This window comes from Macaca fascicularis, chromosome 3, assembly GCF_037993035.2.
Source record: "Macaca fascicularis isolate 582-1 chromosome 3, T2T-MFA8v1.1".
Classification (NCBI taxonomy): Eukaryota; Metazoa; Chordata; class Mammalia; order Primates; family Cercopithecidae; genus Macaca; species Macaca fascicularis.
This window is the reverse complement of record NC_088377.1, coordinates 198701936-198726354: the sequence shown is the minus strand read 5'-3', so window position 1 is coordinate 198726354 and position 24419 is coordinate 198701936. Positions and strand designations below refer to the sequence as shown.

General features: G+C 55.9%; 1 protein-coding gene across 6 annotated transcripts in view; it reads right to left on the bottom strand.

Moving 5' to 3' along the window:
- Nucleotides 1-976: 976 nt before the first annotated feature.
- Nucleotides 977-24419, bottom strand: part of DNAJB6 (DnaJ heat shock protein family (Hsp40) member B6) — an 84029-nt gene continuing 60586 nt past the window's right edge. The window contains exons 9-10 of one of the 6 annotated variants that reach the window (XR_006696649.3): nucleotides 8417-9174; nucleotides 977-2458 (exon numbers count right to left, since the gene is read on the bottom strand). Coding sequence is in view for 2 of the 6 variants with exons in the window: in XM_005551282.5 (XP_005551339.2) it covers nucleotides 2376-2458; nucleotides 8968-9174 (290 nt within the window). In the remaining 4 variants the exon portion in view is untranslated. Of the gene's footprint in view, nucleotides 2459-8416; nucleotides 9175-12683; nucleotides 20927-24419 lie in introns of those variants that run through there. The other 5 variants (XM_005551282.5, XR_010585983.1, XR_010585984.1 and 2 more) reach the window with 5 other exon arrangements.

The following is a 24419-nucleotide window of genomic DNA, read 5'->3' as shown; positions in this document are numbered from 1 at the left end:
GGCTCTGGCAGCTTTGCCAAGAGACTGTCTTGTGTGTGGCCTGGCTTGTCTGGAAGGCGCTCCAGGCTCTGTTGTGTCCCTGCTGAGGAAGCCTGGCCAGCTCCTGGGACGCCCTGAGGTCAAGCGAGCAGGGTAGAGGGCACAACAGTCACCTCTAAACCTGTCGAACCACCTGCCTCCCTCGCCACAATCTCAGCAGCAGATTCTGGGATCTGAGCAGTTGAGAAGGACTAATCTTGTTTTTAAAACACCCCCCCAACCCGCCTGCAAGGCGATTTACTGCACTGCCTTCCTCAGTCCCCAGGAAGGCCGGACGCCAGGCCCTCAGCACTGAGCGCACGTCTGGCCCTGTTTGGGTTTTGCCAGCAGAGCCAGGACGAGTGGACGAGGTTTTCCTCTCGGGGCTTCACTGTTTCCTGCGAAGGCTGCAGGAGTTTACACCTCAAGTGTGCGTTCCGCCTCGTAAGGGCCGGTTTCCACCTCATCTGTGCGCTGGGGTGTTTGTTTTTTTTTTTTGAGACAGAGTCTCACTCTGTCCCCCAGGCTAGAGTGCGGTGGTGCGATCTCAGTTCACTGCAACCTCCACCTCCCAGGTTCAAGCAATTCTCCTGCCTCAGCCTCCCGAGCAGCTGGGATTACAGGCATGCGCCACCACGCCCGGCTAATTTTCTGGATTTTTAGTAGAGATGGGGTTTCACCATGTTGGCCAGGCTAGTCTTGAACTCCTGACCTCAGGTGATCTGCCCACCTTGGCCTCCCAAAGTGCTGGGATTACAGACATGAGTCACCGTGCCCTGCCGGGGGTGTTAGCTTTAAAGTCACGTTTTCACCTTACAGTGAAGAATTTCAGAAGCAAGACTTCTGCCTGCAAAACACCACTTTGTCCTTCATAATTGTAATGTTGAAGAATTGCTTTCATTTTTAATCAGTCTTAACAGTGCAACTTACTGGCGCCTACAAAGGACGGCAGGCAAGCTGTATTCAATATGCTTATGTTTTATTTACGTAGGTGGCACTTAAAATACATGATGTGTTTAGGGTTGCATTGTCCACAGAAAGCATCAAATACCACTCCACTCCCCACCAAATACATGATGTGTTTAGGGTTACATTGTCCACAGAAAGCATCAAATACCACTCCACTCCCCACCAAAACCAAATAAACAAAGCCAACTCTTTGGCAACAGTTGTGTTAAATAACATCACAGATCACACTTGTTTCTGGCTTCCAAGCCTGGGTCACTGCTACATGGATTGCGCCAGAAACTTCCCGGCTTCAACACGGCTAGATTAAAATTGCTGGCATTTTAAAATCACATCACAGCTTTTCACAATGCCCTCAAGTCCAAGAGGACAAAGGAAAAAGGAACATGAACAGCAGATCCTCATGTGAAAGGGAAGGAAAGTCACTGAGAGGGAGCGTGCAGGGAAGAAGTCAAGGCAGCCCTGGAATTCTACTCCGTGCTCAATAAAAACAAAAAGTGAAGAAGCAATACATCATGCAAATGAAATAATGACCGGAAGGGGGTGCATCTAGTTAGAAGTGACTTTCATAAGGAGTCAATGTTCGCGAACTGAAACATTAGTTCAACCTCCTTGTGCCGTCTCTGGGTGTTTTGCGCATGTGTAAATACCGGCCCGTTTTCCCCAGCACGGCCCTAACCCATGGACACTAGGGGAGGGTGCCGCTGAGCAAAAAATTTTGCTAACAATAATTAGCAAAAATCCGAGAAAACAAAAATATGGACTCTAGCAAAACCTACACCATATTTGAAGTTGAATTTGGACTACCTGCAGAGGATGCAAATTAAAAGAGCAAACAGAAGGAATGATTTTACATCTGATGGGATTCACGACAGCCTTCTATTGGTGTGGCGGGATTGCTCTGAGGAAAATGTGCAGGAGTCAGTGTGTCACTTGCGATATTCTCTAAGTTACACTCCACTGAATTACTTTAATTCCAAACACTACGCCGCCACAGGAAAGAGCCTCATTTCATGAATGTTACTCAGTTAGCTGTCTGCGCCCTACTGCACTCCTAAAGCTAGAAATACTCCAGCAGCACGCGGAGTGGTTGAGTAGCCGAAAAGAATGAAGAGGATCCGGAAGCACTAGAGGAAAATGCTAGCAGATTGAGCGCTGGAGAGAAGCAGAGAGTCGCGGCCGCATCCCAAAAGTCTATCCCCACCACCCGTGCCGTCAGCCCCGTCTCCTGACCCTGCTCTGACTGATCCGTGATCGCATAATCCTGCCGAGCGAGTGTGGCCTCGAGACAGTCCTGCCCCAACGCCGCTACCTAGCGCGTGTGCACGACCGCGCGCCGAGCACGGGGGAGCGCCAGCGTCCGGGGGTGCACCGCGCGCCTCGAGTCCGGTCTAGTGATTGCCTTTGGTCGACTTCTTCTTCTTGGACTCCTCTCTCTGCTTCTGCTTCTTCCTCTTGCCACCTTCTTTGAATCCTAAGGAAACACGGCTTGTAAAACACTGTGCGGAACAGCACTGCTTCCCCAGCAAGAGCCAAACATGTTTTCTCAGTATTTCCCCATGTTAAGAACAAAAAGCAACAAAATGAAGTCGTCTATCTGGGCCACACCTGCACCTCAAAACGGGAGCTGACTTTCCAAGGTGCACGTTGAGAACCGCTCACACTACCCAGAGAGCTTCGCCACCCTGCAGAGAAGTGAAGGCTCCCACCTATCCAAGCTCCGCCCAGCAGCAGAGCTAGAAGCCCACCCTGGGCCTCAGCCCCGAACCCCGCCCTGGGCTCCCCTTCAGAGCGCACACTGGGCCTGCGCAAAGCTGCGCCCCGCTGTGGGGAGGGTGTCCGCGGTCTCCTCTGCTTCCCCAGCCGGCCGCAGTGCAGCCTGTCTGCAGGCAAAGCCTTGGCGTGGACTGGCCTCACGTTTGCGGGCTCTGTGCCATCCGGCGTGGGAAAGTCCCATTTCTTATTGGAGGAAAGAAACCTTTCATTTTCCTTTTGCTAAAGCCAACGGCTGACACTGACTGATCCAGCTGAAGCGCAGGGAGAAAGACGCCCACCCTCTGAACATCTGATCCAACATGCCAGAAATAAACACCTCTGGATTCATTTCTGCAGAAATTGTCTTGGACTCAGTGTGTGCCAACATGGGTGCAGGAAACGGGCCTGATGTTGAATTTGGCCACAATTGTCAACATGACGGGGCACAGGGAACATGACCGGCAGCAGGCAGGGCGGGCCTGGGTCCCACATGCACGGGCCCTCGACCTGCCAGGAGAACACTCCAAAGACCCACGCAACTTCACATCGTGGCATTGTGCCTCACTGGGAGGAGCCTGCTCACAGCCCTCTCCGGGGCCTCAGGCCCTGCCCACAGTCAGGACTTGCCCCAGAGAATCACAATCATGGTGGGCCGAGTGCCGGGCTCCAACCACATGCATTCCACGCCCAGCTGACGGCCGCCATGCTGACCAGCATGTCACAGGTGCAAGTCCACTGAGTGTGGCTCACGCGTGTCCTGGACCACAGTGGGGCAAACACACGTGGACTTTCAAATGTGCCGTGGCTGTCACCACTGAGCACTGCCCGGACCCCGACAGCTCTCCACGGGAGGGGACAAGCCTGCAGATCCAGTCCACACCCACAGCCACACACCACGCCACTCGCCTGTGGCCTGTGCACTGTGGAGGCTGCCACCTTCGCAGCTTTCCACTAGAGCCGAGCGCGTCCTAACCGCCCTACGAGGGAGCAGCGCAAGATGCGCGTTCTGCGAACCGCCAAGCGTTCCATGCTGCGTTTTTAGGAAATGTGCCTTAAGTTACGGAAAGAAAGAAAGAACGGAGGGGCATGTGCGCCGTTGGCGGCTGCCAGGCCGCTGAGGACCTGCTTCCAAAGCAGGGAGGCGGCTCTGCAGAAAACGCAGAGGAAAGGAAAGGAAGCGGGAGGAAGCCAGGAGATCTCCCTCCCGAGGAGCACGCAGGGAACCCCCCCTGACTGGAGCGCGGCCTGGGCAGAGCCAGCTCTCGGAGGCCGTGTCCCCCAGAGGATCCTCGTGCCCCAGGACCCGAGGGACCCCGTGGGATGGGGGCGGGGTGGGGGGTCAGCCCGGCCTGAGGTTCCTCAGCTTCGGGAAAGCAAACTTTACCAAGACTCCAGAACAAAGGGAGTAACAGGAGCTCCTTTAAAACAACTGCTGCCGCTGGTCCTTTACGAGTTAGGGCCGGAAAGCCTGAGGTGACCACACTGCAGTCACCCTCACCGCCCTGGGGCTGCCGGGGAGGGTGGCGAGGGGCGGGTCCGCCACAAAGAAACCCCTTTCCGGTCTTCTTCAAGCCTCCAATATTGCTGGGCGTGGTGGCTCACGCCTGTAATCCCAACACTTTGGGAGGCTGAAGCCGGGGATCACCTGAGGTCAGGAGTTCGAGACCAGCCTGTCCAACATGGAGAAACCACATCTCTACTAAAAATACAAAAATGAGCCAGATGTGGTGGTGGGCGCCTGTAGTCCCAGCCACTCGGGAGGTGAGGCAGGAAAATCACCAGAACCCTCGAGGCAGAAGTTGCAGTGAGCCGGGATCATGCCACTGCACTCCAGCCTGGGTGACAGAGCGAGACAGTCTCAAAAAAAAAAAAAAAGTCCAAAATTGAAGTGAGAAAAACAGAGCAGGCCCTCCTGTCACCTGAACCTCCTGCGAATCACAGACATGGCCTTGGGCACCGGCTCGCGGGCTCCAGACCTTCGTGGGACTGCCAGCCTCGGGCACAGACCACAGAGGCACACTCTCCCATCAGCGACTACTTAAAAATTCGTCCTGATAGAAAAGGACTTCTGGAAACTGTTGAAAATCCTTAAGTATAAATACACAAATTAGTTTCATTAAAAAGACAAACTTCGAGCCATTGAAAGCTGAGGGCAGGGTTAGAGTGCAATCTTTAGTTGGAGCTCCCTTCTACAGCATTCCGTCCTACAGCATTCCGTCCTACAGCATTCCGGGACAGGCTGCTTTCCTCAGTCAAAAAAGTAAAGGACCTGTTTTACTCTTTCTTTCATGTTTAGTCATTTTACTTTTCCTTTTTTAACAGTTACATGTTCTTGATATTCCTACAGTAGGTATGGAATTCATAAACACAAAATCTCACTCGTCCTTTCCAAAGCCTGAGTTAGGATCGGGTGGGTTCCCGGCAGTGCCTCTGTCCTCTGAACTAAGGCAGGGCGAGTGCTGGGGTTAAGGACTCCACACAGCAGCATATGTCAGCCAGGGAACCCCACACCACGCAGCAGGGACAGGCGCTCCCCGCCGACCCGCCGCTCTGCTGACCAGGATAGGAGCACCTGCAGTACCCTGTACTCCCCAACATTCCTGCTTCCACTGGCTGCACCCCGTTGTCAATCACACCAGACACAAGGAGGGGAAATTCTTGCAGAAGCAGTACGTTCCGTATTTTGAGGGGTGCATCTCAAGTGAGAGCTCATTTCCAGCCAAAAAAAAATCATGCCCTAGAACCGCCCAGGCCTGGAGGCTGCACACCTGGCTGTGACTCCATGAGTGGAAGCTCGCTCACTCCTGGGAGCTCCAATAAGACCTACTCGATTCAGGGACTGGTCAGACGGCTGGAGGCCAAAGCAGGGGCCATCAATACTGCTGGGTGGCCGGTCTCCTCACTGCGTACTCCTTTTTCAGGAACCTTGCCCAGGACATGCCAATCCCACAAAAGATAGTGGGATCTTCCAGGCACCCAGAGGCCTGGCCGAGAGTCATGGGTTTTCCGTGACAAGGGGCTTCGGGGAAAGAGAGACCTTCAGTGACACAAAAATGCAGCAAACCAGTATCCTGACTCAGGAGCCTGTGTTACCGCTACAAAGTCCCCTGGTCAGCACACCCAGCAGGCTGGAGCTAAGGGGTCTGCACCCGTGTGACTTTGTCATGCCCACACTAGCACATGCCCTTGTCTGCAGGCATGTACAGTTGTTCCGATTTGGTGGTGCTGGTGCTCTGATCCCGATACAACGAGTGAGCCTGCAGGGGCGGAGCCTTGCTCAGCACCCTGGGGTTGGTGAGTAAGTCGCAAATGGCCTCCGCAGAGACCAAAACCACCCTGCTTTGCAATTTCACTCTAGTTCTGTCTCCAACTCTGCAGCAGCTTCCTGAATCATCCATTGAGTCAGCTTTGTCATCTGTCAATAAGAACTTAAGTAAAAGTCTCTGACATGTGTTCATTATATATTTGTATGAAAATCACATCTTTAAATCTTTGATGGTTACTTTGGTATCTTCAAGATCTCATGAAGCGATTAAAAAGGAAACAAATGAGAGGAAAAGCGGCCGGGCGCGGTGGCTCAAGCCTGTAATCCCAGCACTTTGGGAGGCCGAGACGGGCGGATCACGAGGTCAGGAGATCGAGACCATCCTGGCTAACACGGTGAAACCCCGTCTCTACTAAAAAATACAAAAAACTAGCCGGGCAAGGTGGCGGGTGCCTGTAGTCCCAGCTACTCAGGAGGCTGAGGCAGGAGAATGGCGTGAACCCGGGAGGCGGAGCTTGCAGTGAGCCGAGATCCGGCCACTGCACTCCAGCCTGGGCAACAGAGCGAGACTCCATCTCAAAAAAAAAAAAAAAAAAAAAGAGAGGAAAAGCTCTGGGACGGAAGCTCCACAAAGAGGATCCGGGCAGAAACAAAAGCCATCACTGGTCTCTTTGCTGTAAGGGTTTGTGTTGGGATTCAGCAGTCAGCCAGCTTTCCCCCTCAGAAACGGTGCATGGCAGGGAAGCTGAGGAGACAAACTGGCAAAGCCGTGAGGCGCGGGGAGAACGGCGCCTGCCTCCCACATCAGTCCTGCCCACAGCCACAGTCGCTGGGAGGAGGAGACCAGCCCAGTTCTGAAATACGGGTGTGGCCTCAGGCCTGTGCTGGGTGCTGTTCCAGGAGTCTCACCTCACTTTAAACATGGCTCCTCCAGGCGGCTCGCACCTGTGCATCACATTCTTGGGGCCTGGGAAATCACAAGGCTCCTCACAGGCCAGGCTTCCGGTGGCCTCCTCACCCCAGTGGTTCAGGGACACTACAGCTATGACCCTGCTCTATCCTGCACCTTGCAAAGACCCATCGACAAACAGTGCGCCCTCCCTACCGCCCTCAGACCCTTCAGTACCAGGAGTGCACAACAGATCCTGGGGAGCCTCCCTTACGCCCGCTCAGTGCAGGGATCCTGGGGAGCCTCCCCCACACCCACTCAATGAAGGGAACCCTGGGGAGCCTCCCCCACACCCACTCAGTACAAGGATCCTGGGGAGCCTTCCCTCACGCCCACTCAGTGCAGAGATCCTGGGGAGCCTCCCCCACGCCCACTCAGTGCAGGGATCCTGGGGAGCCTCCCCCACACCCACTCAATGAAGGGAACCCTGGGGAGCCTCCCCCACACCCACTCAGTACAAGGATCCTGGGGAGCCTTCCCTCACGCCCACTCAGTGCAGAGATCCTGGGGAGCCTCCCCCACGCCCACTCAGTGCAGGGATCCTGGGGAGCCTCCCCCACACCCACTCAGTGCAGGGATCCTGGGGAGCCTCCCCGACACCCACTCAGTGCAGGGATCCTGGGGAACCTTCCCCACGCCCACGCAGTGCAGGGATCCTGGGGAGCCTCCCCTCACGCCCACGCAGTGCAGGGATCCTGGGGAGCCTCCCCTCACGCCCACTCAGTGCAGGGATCCTGGGGAACCTTCCCCGCGCCTACTCAGTGCAGGGATCCTGGGGAGCCTCCCCCACACCCACTCAGTGCAGGGATCCTGGGGAACCTTCCCCGCGCCCACTCAGTGCAGGGATCCTGGGGAGCCTCCCCCACACCCACTCAGTGCATGGGGAGTTCTTTCTGGGTGCACACAGCCTGCAACTGCCTCTGTTTATCACTCAGTGACACAGCACACTCACATGGCAAAGTCGAGCACAGCAGGGTGGGCGGCCAGCCAGCTGGAGGGGCTGCTGGGCCCACCCACAGGCATCGCGTCCTGAGGCTCTCATGGCTGGGGGTGCACCTTCCGTCCTCCTCGGAAGCGTAACCGGCAACTGTGCTTCATCCAAGGAGGACTGGAAGGGGCTAATTTTTCAATAGAAAATGCCATGAAGGGAAAGGGAGAGGCCTCCCCGCTGCTTCTCCTGTCCTGCTTAGACAGTGCTGTTCCGCCCACATCCACACAAGTAACCTCAGGACATCCGCTCAGGTCCCCCAAACCCAGAGGTCAGCCATCCCTATCTTCCTGCACGACAGGAGCGGCTGGGTCCCCTGACTGTGTGCAGTGGTAAGAACCAGAGGGGGCACGAATGCTTCCAACCGATGCACGGTTCACACTACACAGACCCTGGGCTGTAGTACGCAGTCAGGGCCAAGCCCACATGCACAGCACGTCCTCAGGGCGACCCAGAACTTCTCCGGGGCACTCACTTCAGAGACTCTCCAGCTCCCTAAGGGGTGGGCGGCGGGCAGGGCGGCCAAGAGCCCCACGGCGGGTGACGGGCAGACTACGCTTCACGAGGACGTCTGACTTGAGGGGTCTTTTGTTCTGCACCCAGCGCAGAAGAAGGCACGAGAAGGTGAAGCTGACGGAGGGGCAGGAGCAGATGCAGAACCCCCAGCACCAGACCACCTGGCCTAAGCCACAGGCCTCAAGCTCTACGCTGAAAGCTACGGAAAGGCAAGTCTACGGTAAAAGCAGCACCTCGCACTGCTGCGGCAGCTCTGTCATCCTTTGGGGAGCAACACACGGTGTAAAGGACACGGGGACCCCGTTTTAACGGTGGGGGGCCGGAGCCACCGTGGCGTGGGGGCTGCGGGCGGGAGGGGAACAGAGCGAAGCCACCTCCTCCCGCCCCGCCCTCCCCCGCCCGCTCAGGTCAGAACACAGCAGCACAGGCGCGGTTTGTGTCCTCGCTGTCCTCTGGCACCCACGGGAGTCTCCCTCTGGGCCTGCTCCTCGGCTGCCTCCCTTTGCACACCTGCTGCGGACGCGAGGGGGTCCCAGGGCCCGGGTGCCCGAGGTCGGTCCTGCTCGCCCTCCTCCTCATAGGGAGAGTGAGGCGCATGTCTGAGCAGTGAGGCGGGCCGGGGCGGCTTCGGCGGGCGGAAGCTGGCAGGCTGGGCTGGCAGGGCGTTCTGGCCTCTCCGCATGCGTTCCTCAGCGAGGGCATCCTCGTCGGCCACACCTGCAAGCACAGTGGGAGAGAGACGGCCGTGAGTGAGCGGCAGCCGGCCCCTCCAGGGCAAGGTCTCCCTGACAGACGCGTCATCTCTGGGGAGGAGAAAGAGGTTATCGCCTTCTTCGGTGGCACCGCTGGGGCCAGAACTTAACGCTCCGAGTGGTAAGAGAGTCATCTGAAAATCACCCCTCTCCCTCCTGAAGAAGCGGCTCCCCGCCCCACCAGCTTTGGCACAACCAACACGCCCCTTCCAAGAGCGAGAGTGCCCCCCTGAAATCACAGCCCAGGGCTGACAAATTCCCTGTCAGAATCAGCCAGCTGGGCCACCCTGGGGAAGAAAGGCTCCGGGTCCAGCTGGCGATTTCATCCTCCGAGTCCACACACAGAAGACGCCCCCTCTCCGCCTCGTGCTGGAATAAATCTGTGGCCGCGGCAGCGGTGCCCACGGGAGCCACAGCTCCGCCCAAGGCAGGGCCACGCCAGTGCAGCGCCAGCTCTGGCCCCGCACAACACACACACCCCCCCAAGACAGGCCGGCTCCTCAATGCTCTGAAGAGTTGTGCTTTTATTAATCTTTTGAAATACAGAAAAAGTCATTGGAAGGCCGTGCATTAAAAAAAAGAAATATAGGCCAGGCGCGGGGACTCACGCCTGTCATCCCAGCACTTTGGGAGGCCGAGGCGGGCAGATCATGAGGTCAGGAGTTCAAGACCATCCTGGCTAACACGGTGAAACCCCGTCTCTACTAAAAATACAAAAAATTAGCCGGGCGAGGTGGCGGGCGCCTGTAGTCCCAGCTACTCGGGAGGCTGAGGCAGGAGAATGGTGAGAACCTGGGAGGTGGAGCTTGCAGTGAGCCAAGATCGCGCCACTGCACTCCAGCCTGGGGGACACAGTGAGACTCCATCTCAAAAAAAAAAAATACAGAAAAAATGTTTTGAACACTGATGGATACGAGGAATAAAAATAAGAAAACAATATTCGCAGAATGATCTCCACTGTGATTCTCTGAAGGTGTGAGTGACAGTCGCTGTGTGGATGTGAGGGAGGCAGCGGCAGCTCCAGGAGCAAAGCGTGTGAGGCTGTAGCTGGTGGATTCCTCGTCCCTCTGCAAACTCTAAAATGTGTCTAAAACGTGTCGCACCCAGCACTTCGGGCCCCGAGCCCTGCGCAGATGTAAAGCGAGGCAGACCCCTCCCGTGGCACAGCACGGAGTTTATGCCAGAGGCGGCCCGTCCTCCTCACTTCCCCGCCGGCACTAAGGAGCACTCAGCCACTGAAACGCGCCTGAAACGCAACGGACTGAGATCGACGGACATTCAGGGGCTTCTCCAATTAAACTGGCCCGTACGCCACTTCCATGCTGAGTGCCAGGCCCGGGGCCCGCCCCAGGAGCTCAAATGTGATCACCCACAACGGACACAACTGGCTCTGAGGTCAGGAAGGAACCTGCTCTCAGGCTGTCCCCTCAGGCCAGGCTCTGGTCCTTGGAGACCACGATGGTGATGCTCACCTAAGGAAGACCCTCACACGAGTGCAGAATTCATCTCCAAGACCTGGGCAACTCGCAACCTGGGGCCTGCGTGTCCCCAGAGGGGAGGGCAAGCTTCACAAAACCCTAAAGCTGCAGCACGGCGCCCACAGGGCTCGGTCGTTTCTGGAACTCAGCAAACCCAAGAGGAGGCGCAGGCCTCAGATGTCACCTTCTACCCCCATCCTATTTCCCCACACTGTGAACACAGAATGTAATTTTGGGGACCATTTAACCATGCACCGTAAATGCAGGCTGTGAGGCTTCACCTATGGCACCCATTGTCAACACCGGCCTGCACGTCCTTCACCTATGACACCCATTGTCAACACCGGCCCGCACGTCCTGCCAGGGGACCCCAGGGCCCCTGCTGAGATGGCTACACCAGGAGAACACACGCATGTCTCGGCATCACGCAGAACTGCTGAGCTGAGAGGGGTCACCTAGCCCGGGGCCAGTTCTCCCCTTGGGAACTCCGTGTGCTCACGGGCAGAATGAACAGGTGGCAGGGCTGCTGTCTGCGATTCTATGATGTGAGTGAAGGAAAACAGCCCCCAGCACACAGGCCATGCGTGCGGGTGTCATGCACACACAGCACTTCCTGAACGTGCCCGCGGCAGGAGGAAACATGCCAGGGTCCCCTGACCAGGCCCCAGTTGCAGGCTGGGAGCGAGGAGGGCTCTGGGACAAGGACACCCAGGATGCAGCTTCTCAGCAAACCAAGCTGTTTCCCAGCTGCCTGGACCCTGGCAGGAGAGCGGGACACATGGAGACAGTGCTGCGAACTTGCTGTTGTGTGGCAACATGGCTTCCAGATCTGACACGGAAACTCAAAGGGGCAGGCTGCCCCGGTGACACCTGTGGACCCTGGACCGTCCCAGCCCCTTGGACACCAAGGAGAGACTCAGCACAGCTGCTCCCAGGGCACCACGTCCCACCTTGGAGGGAGAGAGGAGAGACGAGGGGACCCACACACACAGCAGCAAAGGGCCAACCGGAACCTGCCGGTGCCAAGCCCGTTCCCGCCTCCAGGAGGATTACACCCAATACTCCGCCATGACTTTGAAGATTATACTTTGCCAACTAATGTAGAACATTTGAGAAAAAAATTTAAAGTTTCTGGTGTGTGACACACTGAACTGGACCCTAAATATCCATAGCTGTGAAGTCTTCCCCGGCACAGTGATGCAGCAAGAGCTCTGTGACTGCCACCAGAAGAGCCACCCACTGCCTGGCCCAGCCACACACCCCAGTGCCCGGGAGCTTCAGAGCCAAGCGGGAGCCGCTCACCCGCCCCACTCCGTGGGGAGGGAAAAGGGGGGCAGGGTAACCCCACACATCCTGGCTCATCCTGGCTCTGGGACACCCAGTCTCGCTGCCACTTGAAATTACGCACTTCCAGCTCAGCTGCAGTTGGGAACCCCCGCCTCCCACTGTCCCCAGCACCCCTGGTCCGCAGGTGAAAACACGCCCCTAGGCGGGCGTCCAAGGACCCGTTTTCAGAGCGCTGTGGGTCAGCCGGGGCCATCGCATCGCCTGGGGGCCAGGCTTCTGGTCCAGCCTCAACCAGGGCTTCCCGCCCTCAAGGTCCGGCCTCCTTCGGAGCTGCTCTGGGAGAGGTTCTGCTTCTACCGTTTGTTTAGAAAAAGGCCCCACTGAGACTGAAAACTGATACTTTGAAAATGAATATTGAAGACACCTACAGCATCCAAAGCTCCCTGCATCATCTCCTCAGAGGCTGAGGCCACTGGGCAGGCACGGACGGTGCACTCCTTCTAACCCCGGGCCGCTGAGCTGGCCAGCTGCGGGCTCAGAGCAGCCCTGGAGTGACTGGGGGAGAAAGGTGCAGGCTCCACAGCCACATCCACAGGGCAGCCTGGCTCCTGCGGATACGCCTGCATCCCTATCCTCTCCTGCACGGCTCAGCCGCTCCGCCCCCGGCCAGGTCCCGGCAACACCCAGAAGCCTCCCTCCCCCCACTCACTTTGGAGGAGGGCTGGGGCTGGCACACGTGGCAGGTAGACAGCAGCTGCTCAGGTCTGGTCTCTCGGCAAACCCTTCTGGCCCCAGCGGTCAGACATAGTTCTGTGTCCCCAGGCCAAGCACACAAGGGACTCCCCAAGGTTCCCATGAAACCTCATGGTTAGTGAGGTGCCAGGAAAAGTGACTTGAGGAAAGAAGATGAAGGTGGAGATGAGGACCGCCTTATCACCTGGGGAGTCACACAGCACGCCGCTGCTCCAAACCCCCACACTGAGCCTCCCGTGGGCACGGTGCATGGCTGGCATGGACAGGGAATGGCCGCCTCCCGGCTGGGACGCAGATGTGCCAGCAGGGGTCATCAGCTGTCTGACAAAAGGGACACACAGTTGGTCTGAACAGGAGGACTACCCGACTCAGCCTCGATGGTTCTATCTGTTCAGGGCCAAGGCTCTGGGCGTCCTCCTGCTGCAGCCGCCCCAGCTACACGCCGGCACTGCTGGAGGCTCTGTTCCCCACCTCACTGGCAGGTGAAGCCATTGCCTCCAAGGTTCTAACCTACACTGTGCATGGAGCTTTCCCACCCCACTGCCTCCTACAGCTTTCCAGCAAGGAAAAATAAAAAAGAGAAAGTGGCTGGAGAGCAGTCGCGGCAGGCAGGACGGACAGACCGGCTGCAGGAGAACCGGAACAGGCACCGCCCCACGGCCCTTGCCTTGGACTCGGCCTTCCAGTCCCTCCCAGGCCCAGCATTATCCCATCTCCCTCCTGGCCACAATGGGATCAGCCCCGAGGTTCGGGTTTCATTGGCGCAGGATGCAGCCTGGTGCAGTCTGTCAAGGTCCCAGGAGACTGCATGGTGAGCTCCAGGCCATGACAGGCTCTCCAGAGATGCCCCAGGGCCTCACAGGCAGTGGCTCTCCGTGTTCAGGGCTGACAGGGCCACCGCGTGAACCCTGGGAACCCCCCAGACAGTAAGGCAGGTGTTCTTAGCAACCCTGCCCCCCGGCCCATCCGCCTCCCACTCACAACGAGGAAGGACCACGAGGAGGAAGGAGCTGGGGCTGCTGATGCTGAGAAACGTGCCTCACAAGATGTGGGAATGCACAGACCCGCACTCCTGCCAGCATCCCAGGACGGGACAAGCCAGCCTCATGCACAGCCTGGAAGCAGGCGCCACGCGGAGGGCCGAGGAACACACAACTCAGCACACTTCCCACAGCAACACCCTCTCCCACGGCAAAGCGCCCCCAGGACATGCTCTCGAACGTCCTGCTAGAGCTCACGCAGCTATCGCACAACACGTCCTTGTGTGATTCAGGAGTTCCCCGCCACACCACCCTCTTATCTCTACCATCGCTGCGTCCCACGTGCGAGAGGACCTGGAAGGCTGGCCTGTCGGTGACCCAAGGACCCTGCTTCCGGCGCTCCACATGCCTGCAGTTCTGAGGATTCCACCAGTCCCCTCGTGCAGGGAAGGGCCCAGACCACATCAATGTGTTCACACAAGTAACTGTTACACCAATCCTTTTAAAAACACGTGTGCACAGGCTGGCGCAGTGGCTCACACCTGTCATCCCAGCACTTTGGGAGGCTGAGGCAGGAGGATCACCTAAGCCCAGGAGTTTGAGACCAGCTTAGCTTCGAGATCAGCTTGGGCAACACAGAAAGACCCCATCTCAGCCCGGAACGGTGGCTCCCGCCTATAATCCCAGCACTTTGAGAGCCCGAGGCAGGCGGATCACTTGAGGTCCGAAGTTTGAGACCAGTCTGGGCAACATGACCCCGTCTCTACTAAAAATGTAAAAATTAGCTGGGTGTGGTGGCATGTGCCTGTAGTCCCAGCTACTCAGGAGGCTGAGGCATAAGAATCGCTTGAGCCTGGGAGGCAGAGGTTGCAGTGAGCTGAGATTGCACCACTGCACTCCAGGCTGGGCAACAGAGCGAGACTCCTTATCAAAAAAAGACAGACCCCATCTCTATCAAAAGAAAAAAATACAAAAATTAGCCCAGTGCGCTGTTGCACGCCTACAGTCCCAGCCACTCTGGAGGCTGAGGTGGGAGAATTACTTGAGCCCAGGGGATTCAAGGCTGCAATGAGCAGTGATTACACCACTGCACTCCAGCCTAAGTGACAGATTAAGACTTTGTCTCAAAAAAAGAAAATGAAACAAAACTGCACAGTAGGGCTGGAAGTGTCAGCTCACACCTGTCGTCCCAGCACTTTGGGAGGCTAAAGTGGAGGCTAAAGATCACTTGGGCCCAAGAGTTTGAGACCAGCCTGGGCAACACAGTGAGACCCCATCTCTACAAAAAAGAGAAAAAAATTAGCCAGGTGTAGTGGTGTACGCCTGTAGTCTCAGCTACTCGGGGGGCTGAGCTGGGAGGATTGCTTGAGCCTAGGAGTTCGAGGCTGCAGTGAGCTGTGATCGCACCACTGCACTCCTGCCTGGGTAACAGAAATCCTGCCTTAAAAAAAAACCCTGCACAGTAGGCTGAAAGGTGTTCCTTCCCACCCTCAAGAAACAGCCAGTGCCCCTCGTTCAACACTGAGGCTCCTGGGTCAGGGTGGACAGGAAGGCACTGCAGTCTCTGGAGCAGCCTCTGGTTCCGCTGGGAGTCCACACAGGGTGGGCCGCACTTCCCCCTAAAGCCCCGGGGCAAATGTAACCGCTCTCCTTGGTTGCTAATTTGGGAAACAAGGTATTGTGAAAGGACAATGAATCTCGGGACCCCAAAATCACTCAGCTAAAGGGAGAAAGCAAGCTGGGAACTGTGTTGGGCACACCTGCCTCCCATTTTATTCCTAAAGAAGGTGGCTACAGCTGGGCCCAGGGGTGCACGCCTGCAGTCCCAGCTACTCAGGAGGCTGAGCTGGGAGGATCGCTTGACGTGAACTCAGGAGGCGGAGGTTGCTGCGAGCTGAGACTGCACCACGGGACTCCAGCCTGGGCAACAGGAGTGAGACAACGTCTCAAAAAAAAAACAAAGGCCACACACCTCCCTCACAATTTGTGCACAAGGAAATTCCCTGTGGGGCTCAAGATCTTTACCCTGGAGCAGTTGTGTGGGATTTCACCCTGGCAATGTGAGTGGACAGCTTACCTTCACAGGTGCAGACAAAGGACAGATCTCAAAGTCATCCCTCTGCTCCCCTGAGACAAACGCGTATCTGACTGCTTCCCCTGCCCTGTTGTTTCACGGAGCCAGACTAAGGCACACGTGGCCCTTCCTCTACCCCCTCTCACACGTGGAATGTATTCAGTGAAAGGCTGATCAGAGACTCAACAGAAAGCAACGATTTGTCTTATCCACCTATGACCCGGAAGCCCCCATCCCCACTTCCAGCTGTCCCACCTTTCCGGAACGTACATCTTGTGTGTAGGGACGCCTCATGTCTCCCCGAGGTGCATAAAACCAAGCTGTGCCCCGACCACCTCAGGCACCTGTCGTCAGGGCCTCCTGAGGCTGTATCACGGGCACGTCCTCAACCTCGGCAAAATAAACTTCCTGCGCTGACTGAGACCATCTCAGATACTCCTGGTTCACAGTACGAAGGCAGACCAGAAGGCTGATGGAGAAAGTAGGGGTCCGTGGAGTTTCTCCGTGGCCCAAGGTGATGACTGCTCCCGATTCTAACAACGTTCCAGTTTACCCTGCCCTGGAAAAGTGCAGGTGTCAAACAGTGGCTTCCTTTAAATAAGAAACCACAGGCTCCATATTCCTTGTTTTAAATCGGGGCCACCCATGTACCGCAGGCCCCTGGGATGGAAGAAACAGTGACCCCCCAAGACACACTGCTACTTCTCCTGCCACGCCCTGCCCACAACCCTCCCCTGGGACCCAGCTCCCTTAGCCTACGGAGGTGGAGGCGGTGTGAGCAGTCTGGCCAGCCCGGGAGGTGCTTGTCTCTGAATAGAGATGGATGCCGAGTAGCGTGACAGCGCCAAGCTCAAAGCACACATGGCCCTGCGGCAACCACAGGTCACCCCTTCACCCCACGCCTGCCCCGTGCTGTGGCCAGCATGCCTCCTAACTCAAAGCACACATGGCCCTGTGGCCACCACAGGCAACCCCTTCACCCCATGCCCGCCCCATGGCCAGCAGGAGAGCATGGCAGGTGGTGGGGGACTCGCTGCAGGCCAAGCCACTCAGCAGTGGGACTGTGCTGCACCCGCCACTGCATGGGCAGCATGTGTCCCTTGGAAGCATGGGTGCCCGTGGAAGCATGGGTGTCCGTGGAAGCGTGGGTGCGCGTGGAAGCATGGGTGCCCGTGGAAGCATGGGTGTCCGTGGAAGGGGTGTCCGTGGAAGCATGGGTGTCCGTGGAAGGGGTGTCCGTGGAAGCATGGGTGTCCGTGGAAGGGGTGCCCGTGGAAGCATGGGTGCCCATGGAAGGGGTGTCCGTGGAAGCATGGGTGTCCGTGGAAGCATAGGTGTCTGTGGAAGCATGGGTGTCCGTGGAAGGGGTGTCCGTGGAAGCATGGGTGTCCGTGGAAGGGGTGTCCGTGGAAGCATAGGTGTCCGTGGAAGCATGGGTGTCCATGGAAGCATGGGTGTCCATGGAAGCATAGGTGCCCGTGGAAGGGGTGCCCGTGGAAGGGGTGCCCGTGGAAGGGGTGTCCGTGGAAGGGGTGCCCGTGGAAGCATGGGTGTCCATGGAAGGGGTGCCCGTGGAAGGGGTGCCCGTGGAAGGGGTGCCCGTGGAAGCATGGGTGTCCGTGGAAGGGGTGCAGCTCAGAGAAGAAGAGGTGCCTTCCCTCTGCTTCCACCGTCCCCTCATCTTTAAAATGAGGACAAGGCCAGAGCGGACCCCGCCTGGGATCCCTGCACTCTGGGAGGCCAAGCAGGGAGGATCACATGGGCCCACGAGTTCGAGACCAGCCTGGGCAACATAGGGAGACGCCATCTCTATAAGAAAATACAACAAGGATGAAACCCAGTTGTCAAGGCTGAGTGCAGCAGAACCGCTCTCAACACAACAGCAGCCTGAAGAACGGAAGCCACAGAGAGTGGACGGGCTCCCTCCGTCGCAGCGACCGAGGGAGAGGAGCCCTCAAGGCTTCTGCTAAGATGAGCAGCCTGTGGGCTCCGGGCTCCAACCATTCTGAGAGGGTCCACATGCAGGAAGAGCCAGCCTCCGGGACAGAGAAGGCAGGCGGGGCGCCGGCCCGCTGCTCGGGAACTGGAAAGGTCTGGGAGGGGCGCATGGAGACAGCGGCAGGAGGGCCACTGCTGCAGAGGTCAGGGCATACTCAGTCCCCTTCCCACCTCTGTTTCTAATAGGCAGGAATTTCTTTATTGCGTGATGCTTCACGTCACAGCTCTCTCCCCTTAGTTCCACTCACCTTGACACATTTTTATACCTGATTTACTTCCCCTGTTATAGGCTGAACCGTGTCCCCAAAAACTCACACACAGACGTCGTGACTTCAAATCTACATTCACTTTTAAAAACTGCTACATCCACCATATGAACAGGTCTCTGTGCTCTTTCCATTCCTTAAGAAATATAAATTAGGTTGGTTGAGCGCGGTGGCTCACGTCTGTAATCCCAGCACTTTGGGAGGCCGAGGCGGGCAGATCACCGGAGGTCAGGAGTTCAAGACCAGTCTGACTAACATGGAGAAACCCCGTCTCTACTAAAAATACAAAATTAGCCGGGTGTGGTGGTGCACGCCTGTAATCCCAGCTACTCGGGAGGTTGAGGCAGGAGAATCACGTGAACCCAGGAGGCGGAGGTAGCGGTGAGCCAAGATGGCACCGTTGCACTCCAGGCCGGGCAACAGAGTGAAACTCCTTCTCAAAAAAAGAAAGAAATATAAGTTATATAAATCATGTACGCGACTGAAGAGCTCTGACTGCCAGCAATCCTTTGATACAGGAGGAGCAGCCCAGGTCACGGTAAGCCCTGCAGGAGGTGAGGGGCTCGGGGTGGGCCAGAGCAATCAGAGGCGAGGAGGCCCGTGGCTGCCGGCACCATCAAAACCCGCGGCTTCTGCACAGGGCGGGGCCACAGCGGGTAAGTCCCTCTCAGGAGTGGTTTTACCTCACCTCCCCCTTTCAGACAGACAGAGGTCATCAAACCTTTTCGGCTTCCTAGGAATCCAGAGTCAAGGGTCACAGCCACACACAGAAACAAGCCAAGGGCTGGCCAGGGTCGGGGCTCCAGTACCACCTACCTTCCACGCCTTTGTGACCTAACATTGGTGCCTAGGGCCCCTCTGCAGGGTTCACAGTGACCAACTCACTTCCAGAAAGATCCTTCCATGACCCACTCATGTCTCGCCCACCCCAGTTCCCGCCCTGCCTCAGGACCTGTGTGCCTCATCCACACCCTCGACTTCCACCCGGGCTTCATCCCAGACGCACAGCCAACACGCCAGGCGGACGCAACAGCCCTGGCGGTGAGCCTGCTGAGGAGACACCAACCACCAGCGACGGAGGCCGCAAGACAAAGGTAATTCCAGCGCCAAGAACTTAAACACAGCCCACCCGAGGGTCAAGTGCTCCTTCTCAGTAGAAGCTCCTGCCAACTTTTGGACCCAGGAGGTGGAGGTTGCAGTGAGCCACAAATGTGCCACTGCCCTCCAGCCTGGGCAACAGAGCGAGACTCCATCTCCAAAAAATATAGATAGATAGAGATATAGATACATAGTCACACACAGCTTAGCAAGAGGGGTATGTTAGGTGATGTCACCGCACTCAGGCCTAGAAGGCACGGCCCACTCCACACCCAGGCTGCAGGGCCCGGCCGACTGCTGCTAGGCCGCACACCTGTGCCACCATCCCAACACTGAGCGCTGCAGGCAGCTGTAGCTCAATGGCAAGGATGCAAACCTGGATCACACGCAGTGAAAATGCCGTCCTAACCTTACACAACCCCCGCAGTCTACGTGGACCACCACTGGCCAAAATGTCCTCACGCGGTCAGGGCTGGTCTTTAGCACCAAGCAGGGGCAGGGTCACTCTCCTGGCACCTACTCATCAGGAGGGGAAAGACCTCCCTTCCAGGCATAAGCGTCACCAGACGGGGCAGGGGATAGTGGGGGGCCACATGGACCTGCCCTGCAAAAGCTGCTCAGAACCTTCCAGTCAAGCAAACTGACTTGTGCAAGATCTCACACGAAGAACCCCCAACAAACTTGTCAGTGGAACTTCTACAAACATCCTTTAGAAAACAACTCAACTTTCTCACAAATTAACCTAAAATTCCCCACATTAAAACCAAAAAAGGGCATTCACTGCCATTCTGTCTCACCCTCCTAGAGTCAACACCACTTTCTGAAAGCCACTTTCTAAAATCTCTATATAGCCTTTTAAAACTTTCCATGTAATACCATTAATTACTCTTCTTTGGAAATTTACCACTAATTGTTTAAACAATTTTAGTTCAGCAATTTGTCCTGAAAAGGCAATACACATTAGTTGTAGAAAAAACAAGTCACTTCTAATTCTACAGCCCATAGATAATTTACTGTTTGGGTATAATTTCTGCTTCTTCCTGTGCGTGAATTAAATATTAAACCTTATAAATTACTAAAATATAGGCTGGTTACAACGGTTCAAGTTTCTTTTTATTGGGGGAACTAAATATACCAGAAAACATCCTGTTTTGTAACCACAGTTAAATAAAATTTAAAAACAGAAACAAGATCTGCCAGCATCCCCCCGAGCCAAAAACACACTGAAATCATCGAGAAGCTATTAGAGGAATGTTCCGCAGCTGCCGCGGGCATGGCCATCTTATCGGAGGCTCCAGTTTCTTCCCCAAATGGAGTCTGAATGGAGTGCAGGAGCCTGGCTGATAACACGCAGATGAAAACAAACTCCTGCAGATAAAAACACTTTTCCCAAATATGCACAATCCACGAGGCCCCTGGGGAGACTGCTCCTTTCTTTGACTTTTTTGAGAGATTGGGGGGTTAGTCCCTACTTACACAAATTAGGAATACCACTTACACACTGCAGATTGTTCAAACAACCAAAAACGCATGCCTGGCCCATCAGAAGATCGGCTCATTCGAACATTTAATGTGTGCCAGGCACTGGGGACACCCAGCAAGAGCCTGCTCTCACTCCTCGGAAGCTCAGTGGTGGACAGACTTCAAACAACGCAGCAAGGCGGTGCTGTCTGCACTCTGCAGATACAAAGGCGCGTGGAACAGCCCTGGAACGGCAGATCCCGTCTGCTGGGGAAACACTAGGAACCTGGCTTCAACACAGGACAGAGCAGCTACGAAGGCTGAACAGGTTTTTGTTTGTTTTGAGACAGAGTCTCGCTCTGCTGCCCAGACTGGAGTGCAGTGGCGTGATCTCAGCTCACTGCAAACTCCGCCTCCCAGTTCAAGTAATTCTGCCTCGGCCTTCCGAGTAGCTGGGATTATAGCGTGGGCCACCACGCCCAGGCTCCTGAACAGTTTTAAACAGGAGAGTGACTTGCTTTTGCCAGCCACGTGATGGGCTTGTGACATAGAAGCTGAATTGAGAAGCAGGAAGGGCAGAGGTGGGGAGGAAGAACAGGTGCCACAGTTAACCCTTCATGGCTACTTATGAAGAGGTGGCTCCAGAGAAGGAAGATGTGAAGGTTGGTTTGGAAGTAACTACTGCAAGAGCGCACTGGCTGATGGCACGGGGACGTGCCCAGGGTCCAGCTGGGAGAGGGATGGTGGCACGGGAGCACACAGGGGGACACAGGAGGAAATCAGAGCACGGGCGAAGGCTGAGGATGAGGCGGAAAGTCTCCTGTTGGATTCCCTCCAGCATAAGAGGCTCACGAAGCACTGCCAACAAAAGGCCAAAAGACTCCCAGAAGCGCTGCTGGGGTCGGCATTCCCACCAGCGTCAGAGCTTAAACCACCACCGCAGCGATACGGAGGTTCCGGCCCAGCAACTGCAGGACGCTGTTCACCCACACCGCCCCCTCCTTGGCTGGACGGCCCTGACTGGGTCTGACTCTTCGGTGGCTCCTGGGGCTGGTGCACAACACAGGTTCAAGGAGAAGCCAGATGCTTGTGTGAGTGGAGGCCACGTGCTGAGAGTCACCACCTCAGTGCAGCTCATCAACCTCCCAGGAAGCATGCAGCGCGGGTTACTTCTCAAGGGGTAGCTACGGACGCACGTCCACACCGCGTGCACACGTCCACATCGGTGAGAGCGGTGTGGACAGCATCCCTCAGCTGAGTGTGAGGATAACTCCAGGAGGACCTGGAGTGAGGCACACTCAGCTACCACTGGCATCATGCCCTGTGGCAGGTTCGGGACCCTTTTCAGATGGAAACCAACTAATGCGCACTGTGGGGTCGGCCTTCCCATGTAGAAAAGGAGGCGGGCAGTGGGTGTTTATGCCTGAAAAACCCCTTAGGCTGGAACTGTCTGAAGTTCCTCAGTCTCGGGGCGTACACTGTGGCCTCCCTTCCCAGAGCTGGGTCCCTTTGATTTGCGCCCATTTCCCAGGAACTCACAATATACAATACCCTGACAAAGAGTTTCCAGGGCTATGAAAGCTGGAAATTACAGCCTTTGGTCATGTTTTAGTATGGACACAGCTGCGGTCCACGGAGTACCCCAGAGGGCAGCAGAGAGAGTGGACTCACACACTGAGAGCAGAGGAGGGGGCCCAGGGTGCACCACAGCCTCACCCCACAAGGCCAGGCCTCCTGGGGCCCCTCTCCCTGCGGCCTTGGGCTGCCTGTCCCCACGGCTGACGGCATGGTGCTGGGTGGGGTGCCTGGGCTTTGTGGGAGGCAGAGAGAGGAAGACTTTAGTTCCCTGTTTCTAGCTGCCCACTACATAAAGTCTAAGTGTGATTTTTATTCAAGGAACTCTTTATAAATGGCACCCTAGGCATCTAAGCATCCTCAAGAAACACATCGCCCTGAGACTGCCCCGCTCCCTGGTTAGGCTGTGGCGCTGGAGGGATTTAACTGTTGCCCATTTTTATCAAGATGGACAAAGGGCACCATAATCAATCATTAAAATAAATCTTGAAAAGGAACATGGGGGCCAGGCACAGTGGCTCACGCATGTAATTCCAGCACTTTGGGAGGCTGAAGCGGGCAGACTGCCTGAGGTCAGGATTTTGAGACCAGCCTGGGCAACATGATGAAACTCCATCTCTACTAAAAATGCAAAATATTAGCCAGGCGTGGTGGTACACACCGGTAGTCCTAGCTATTCAGGAGGCTGAGGCATGAGAATCGCTTGGACCCAGGAGACGGAGGTCGCAGTGATCAGAGTTCACTTCACTGCACTCCAGCCTGGCTGACAGAGTAAGACTATGTCTCAAAAAAAAAAAAAAAAAAAAAAAAAAAAAGGCCGGGCACAGTGGCTCAAGCCTGTAATCCCAGCACTTTGGGAGGCCAAGGCAGGTGGATCACTTGAGGTCAGAAGTTCGAGACCAGCCTGGCCAACACAGTGAAACTCTGTCTCTACTAAAAATACAAAAAGAATTAGCCGGGTGTGGTGGCACAGGCCTGTAATCCCAGCTACTGGGGAGGCAGAGGTTGCAGTGAGCCGAGATCGCCCCACTGTACTCCAGCCTGGCTGACAGAGCACGACTCCGTCTCAAAAAAAGAGAAAAAAAAAAGGTAGAATGAATGTTGTGACTTTTGTAGACTCTCATATTCACAAAATTTTATTTTTCTAAAGACATCTAAATCTTATTCCACATAAAAATGTAATGACAAGTCATTCTAGTTTCTTCTCAGAGCTCCTCAGTCTTCCCATCAGGGACTTCCATAAGAAGGCATAGCCCACCCCAGAATTCAACCTCCAGCTGCCTCTCCTGAAGCTCATCAGAGCTGAGAAGGCCTGAGCTCAGGAGCCCAAAGCTATGCTCCTGCATCTGTAGGAAAAACAGAGAAGCTTCCCATGCAATTCTCTTTAAAAGAAAGACAAAAGCAGAACTAGATATGTTAATGTTAAAACTCAAATAACAGAGGAAACGATGAATTCATGTTAAAGCTTTTCATTCAGTTGCTACGGCTTTAACTACATTAAGTGGCCAGATGTGCCCATCACCAACCCTCCCCAGCCCCCTCCCAAAATGCTGCCCATAAAACGTAGTGCTCTCAAGTACGCTTCCAGCCCTGGTAGTACCAGGTGGGGAAGACCAACAGCTAACTCTGCTTTCTACGGGTTTTCTTGTGCGGGCCGGGGTACAGGGTCTTGCTCTGTTGCCCAGGCTGGAGTGCCGAGTGGTGCAATCCTGGCTCACTGCAGCCTCCATCTCCACCAGCTCAAGCGATCCTCGCACCTTAGCCTCCTGAGTAGCTGGGACTAGAGGCACGCGCCCCCACACCCGGCTAATTTTTTCTGTTCTTTGCGGAGACAGACTCTCACCACGCTGCCCAGGCTGAGCTCAAGCAATCCACCCACCACGCGGCTCAGCCTCCCAAAGTGCTGGAACTACAGGCGGAAGCCGCCATGCCTGGCCCACTTTCTGTATGGTTCTAAGCTCCGCTGAGAAGTGGGGACAAAATCTGGTCCTGTGATGTGTTGCTTCTCCTTCACGAGAGAGAAATCGCGCACGTCCTTAAGAAATGTACTCATGATGGGTTAATACCACGAAAGTTCCTCCCCAAAAAAGCTGCAGACAAGCAAATCATTAAAAATTAAATCACAGCCGGGCGCGGTGGCTCACGCCTGTAATCCCAACACTTTGGGAGGCCGAGGCGGGCGGATCACAAGGTCAGGAGATCGAGACCACGGTGAAACCCCGTCTCTACTAAAAATACAA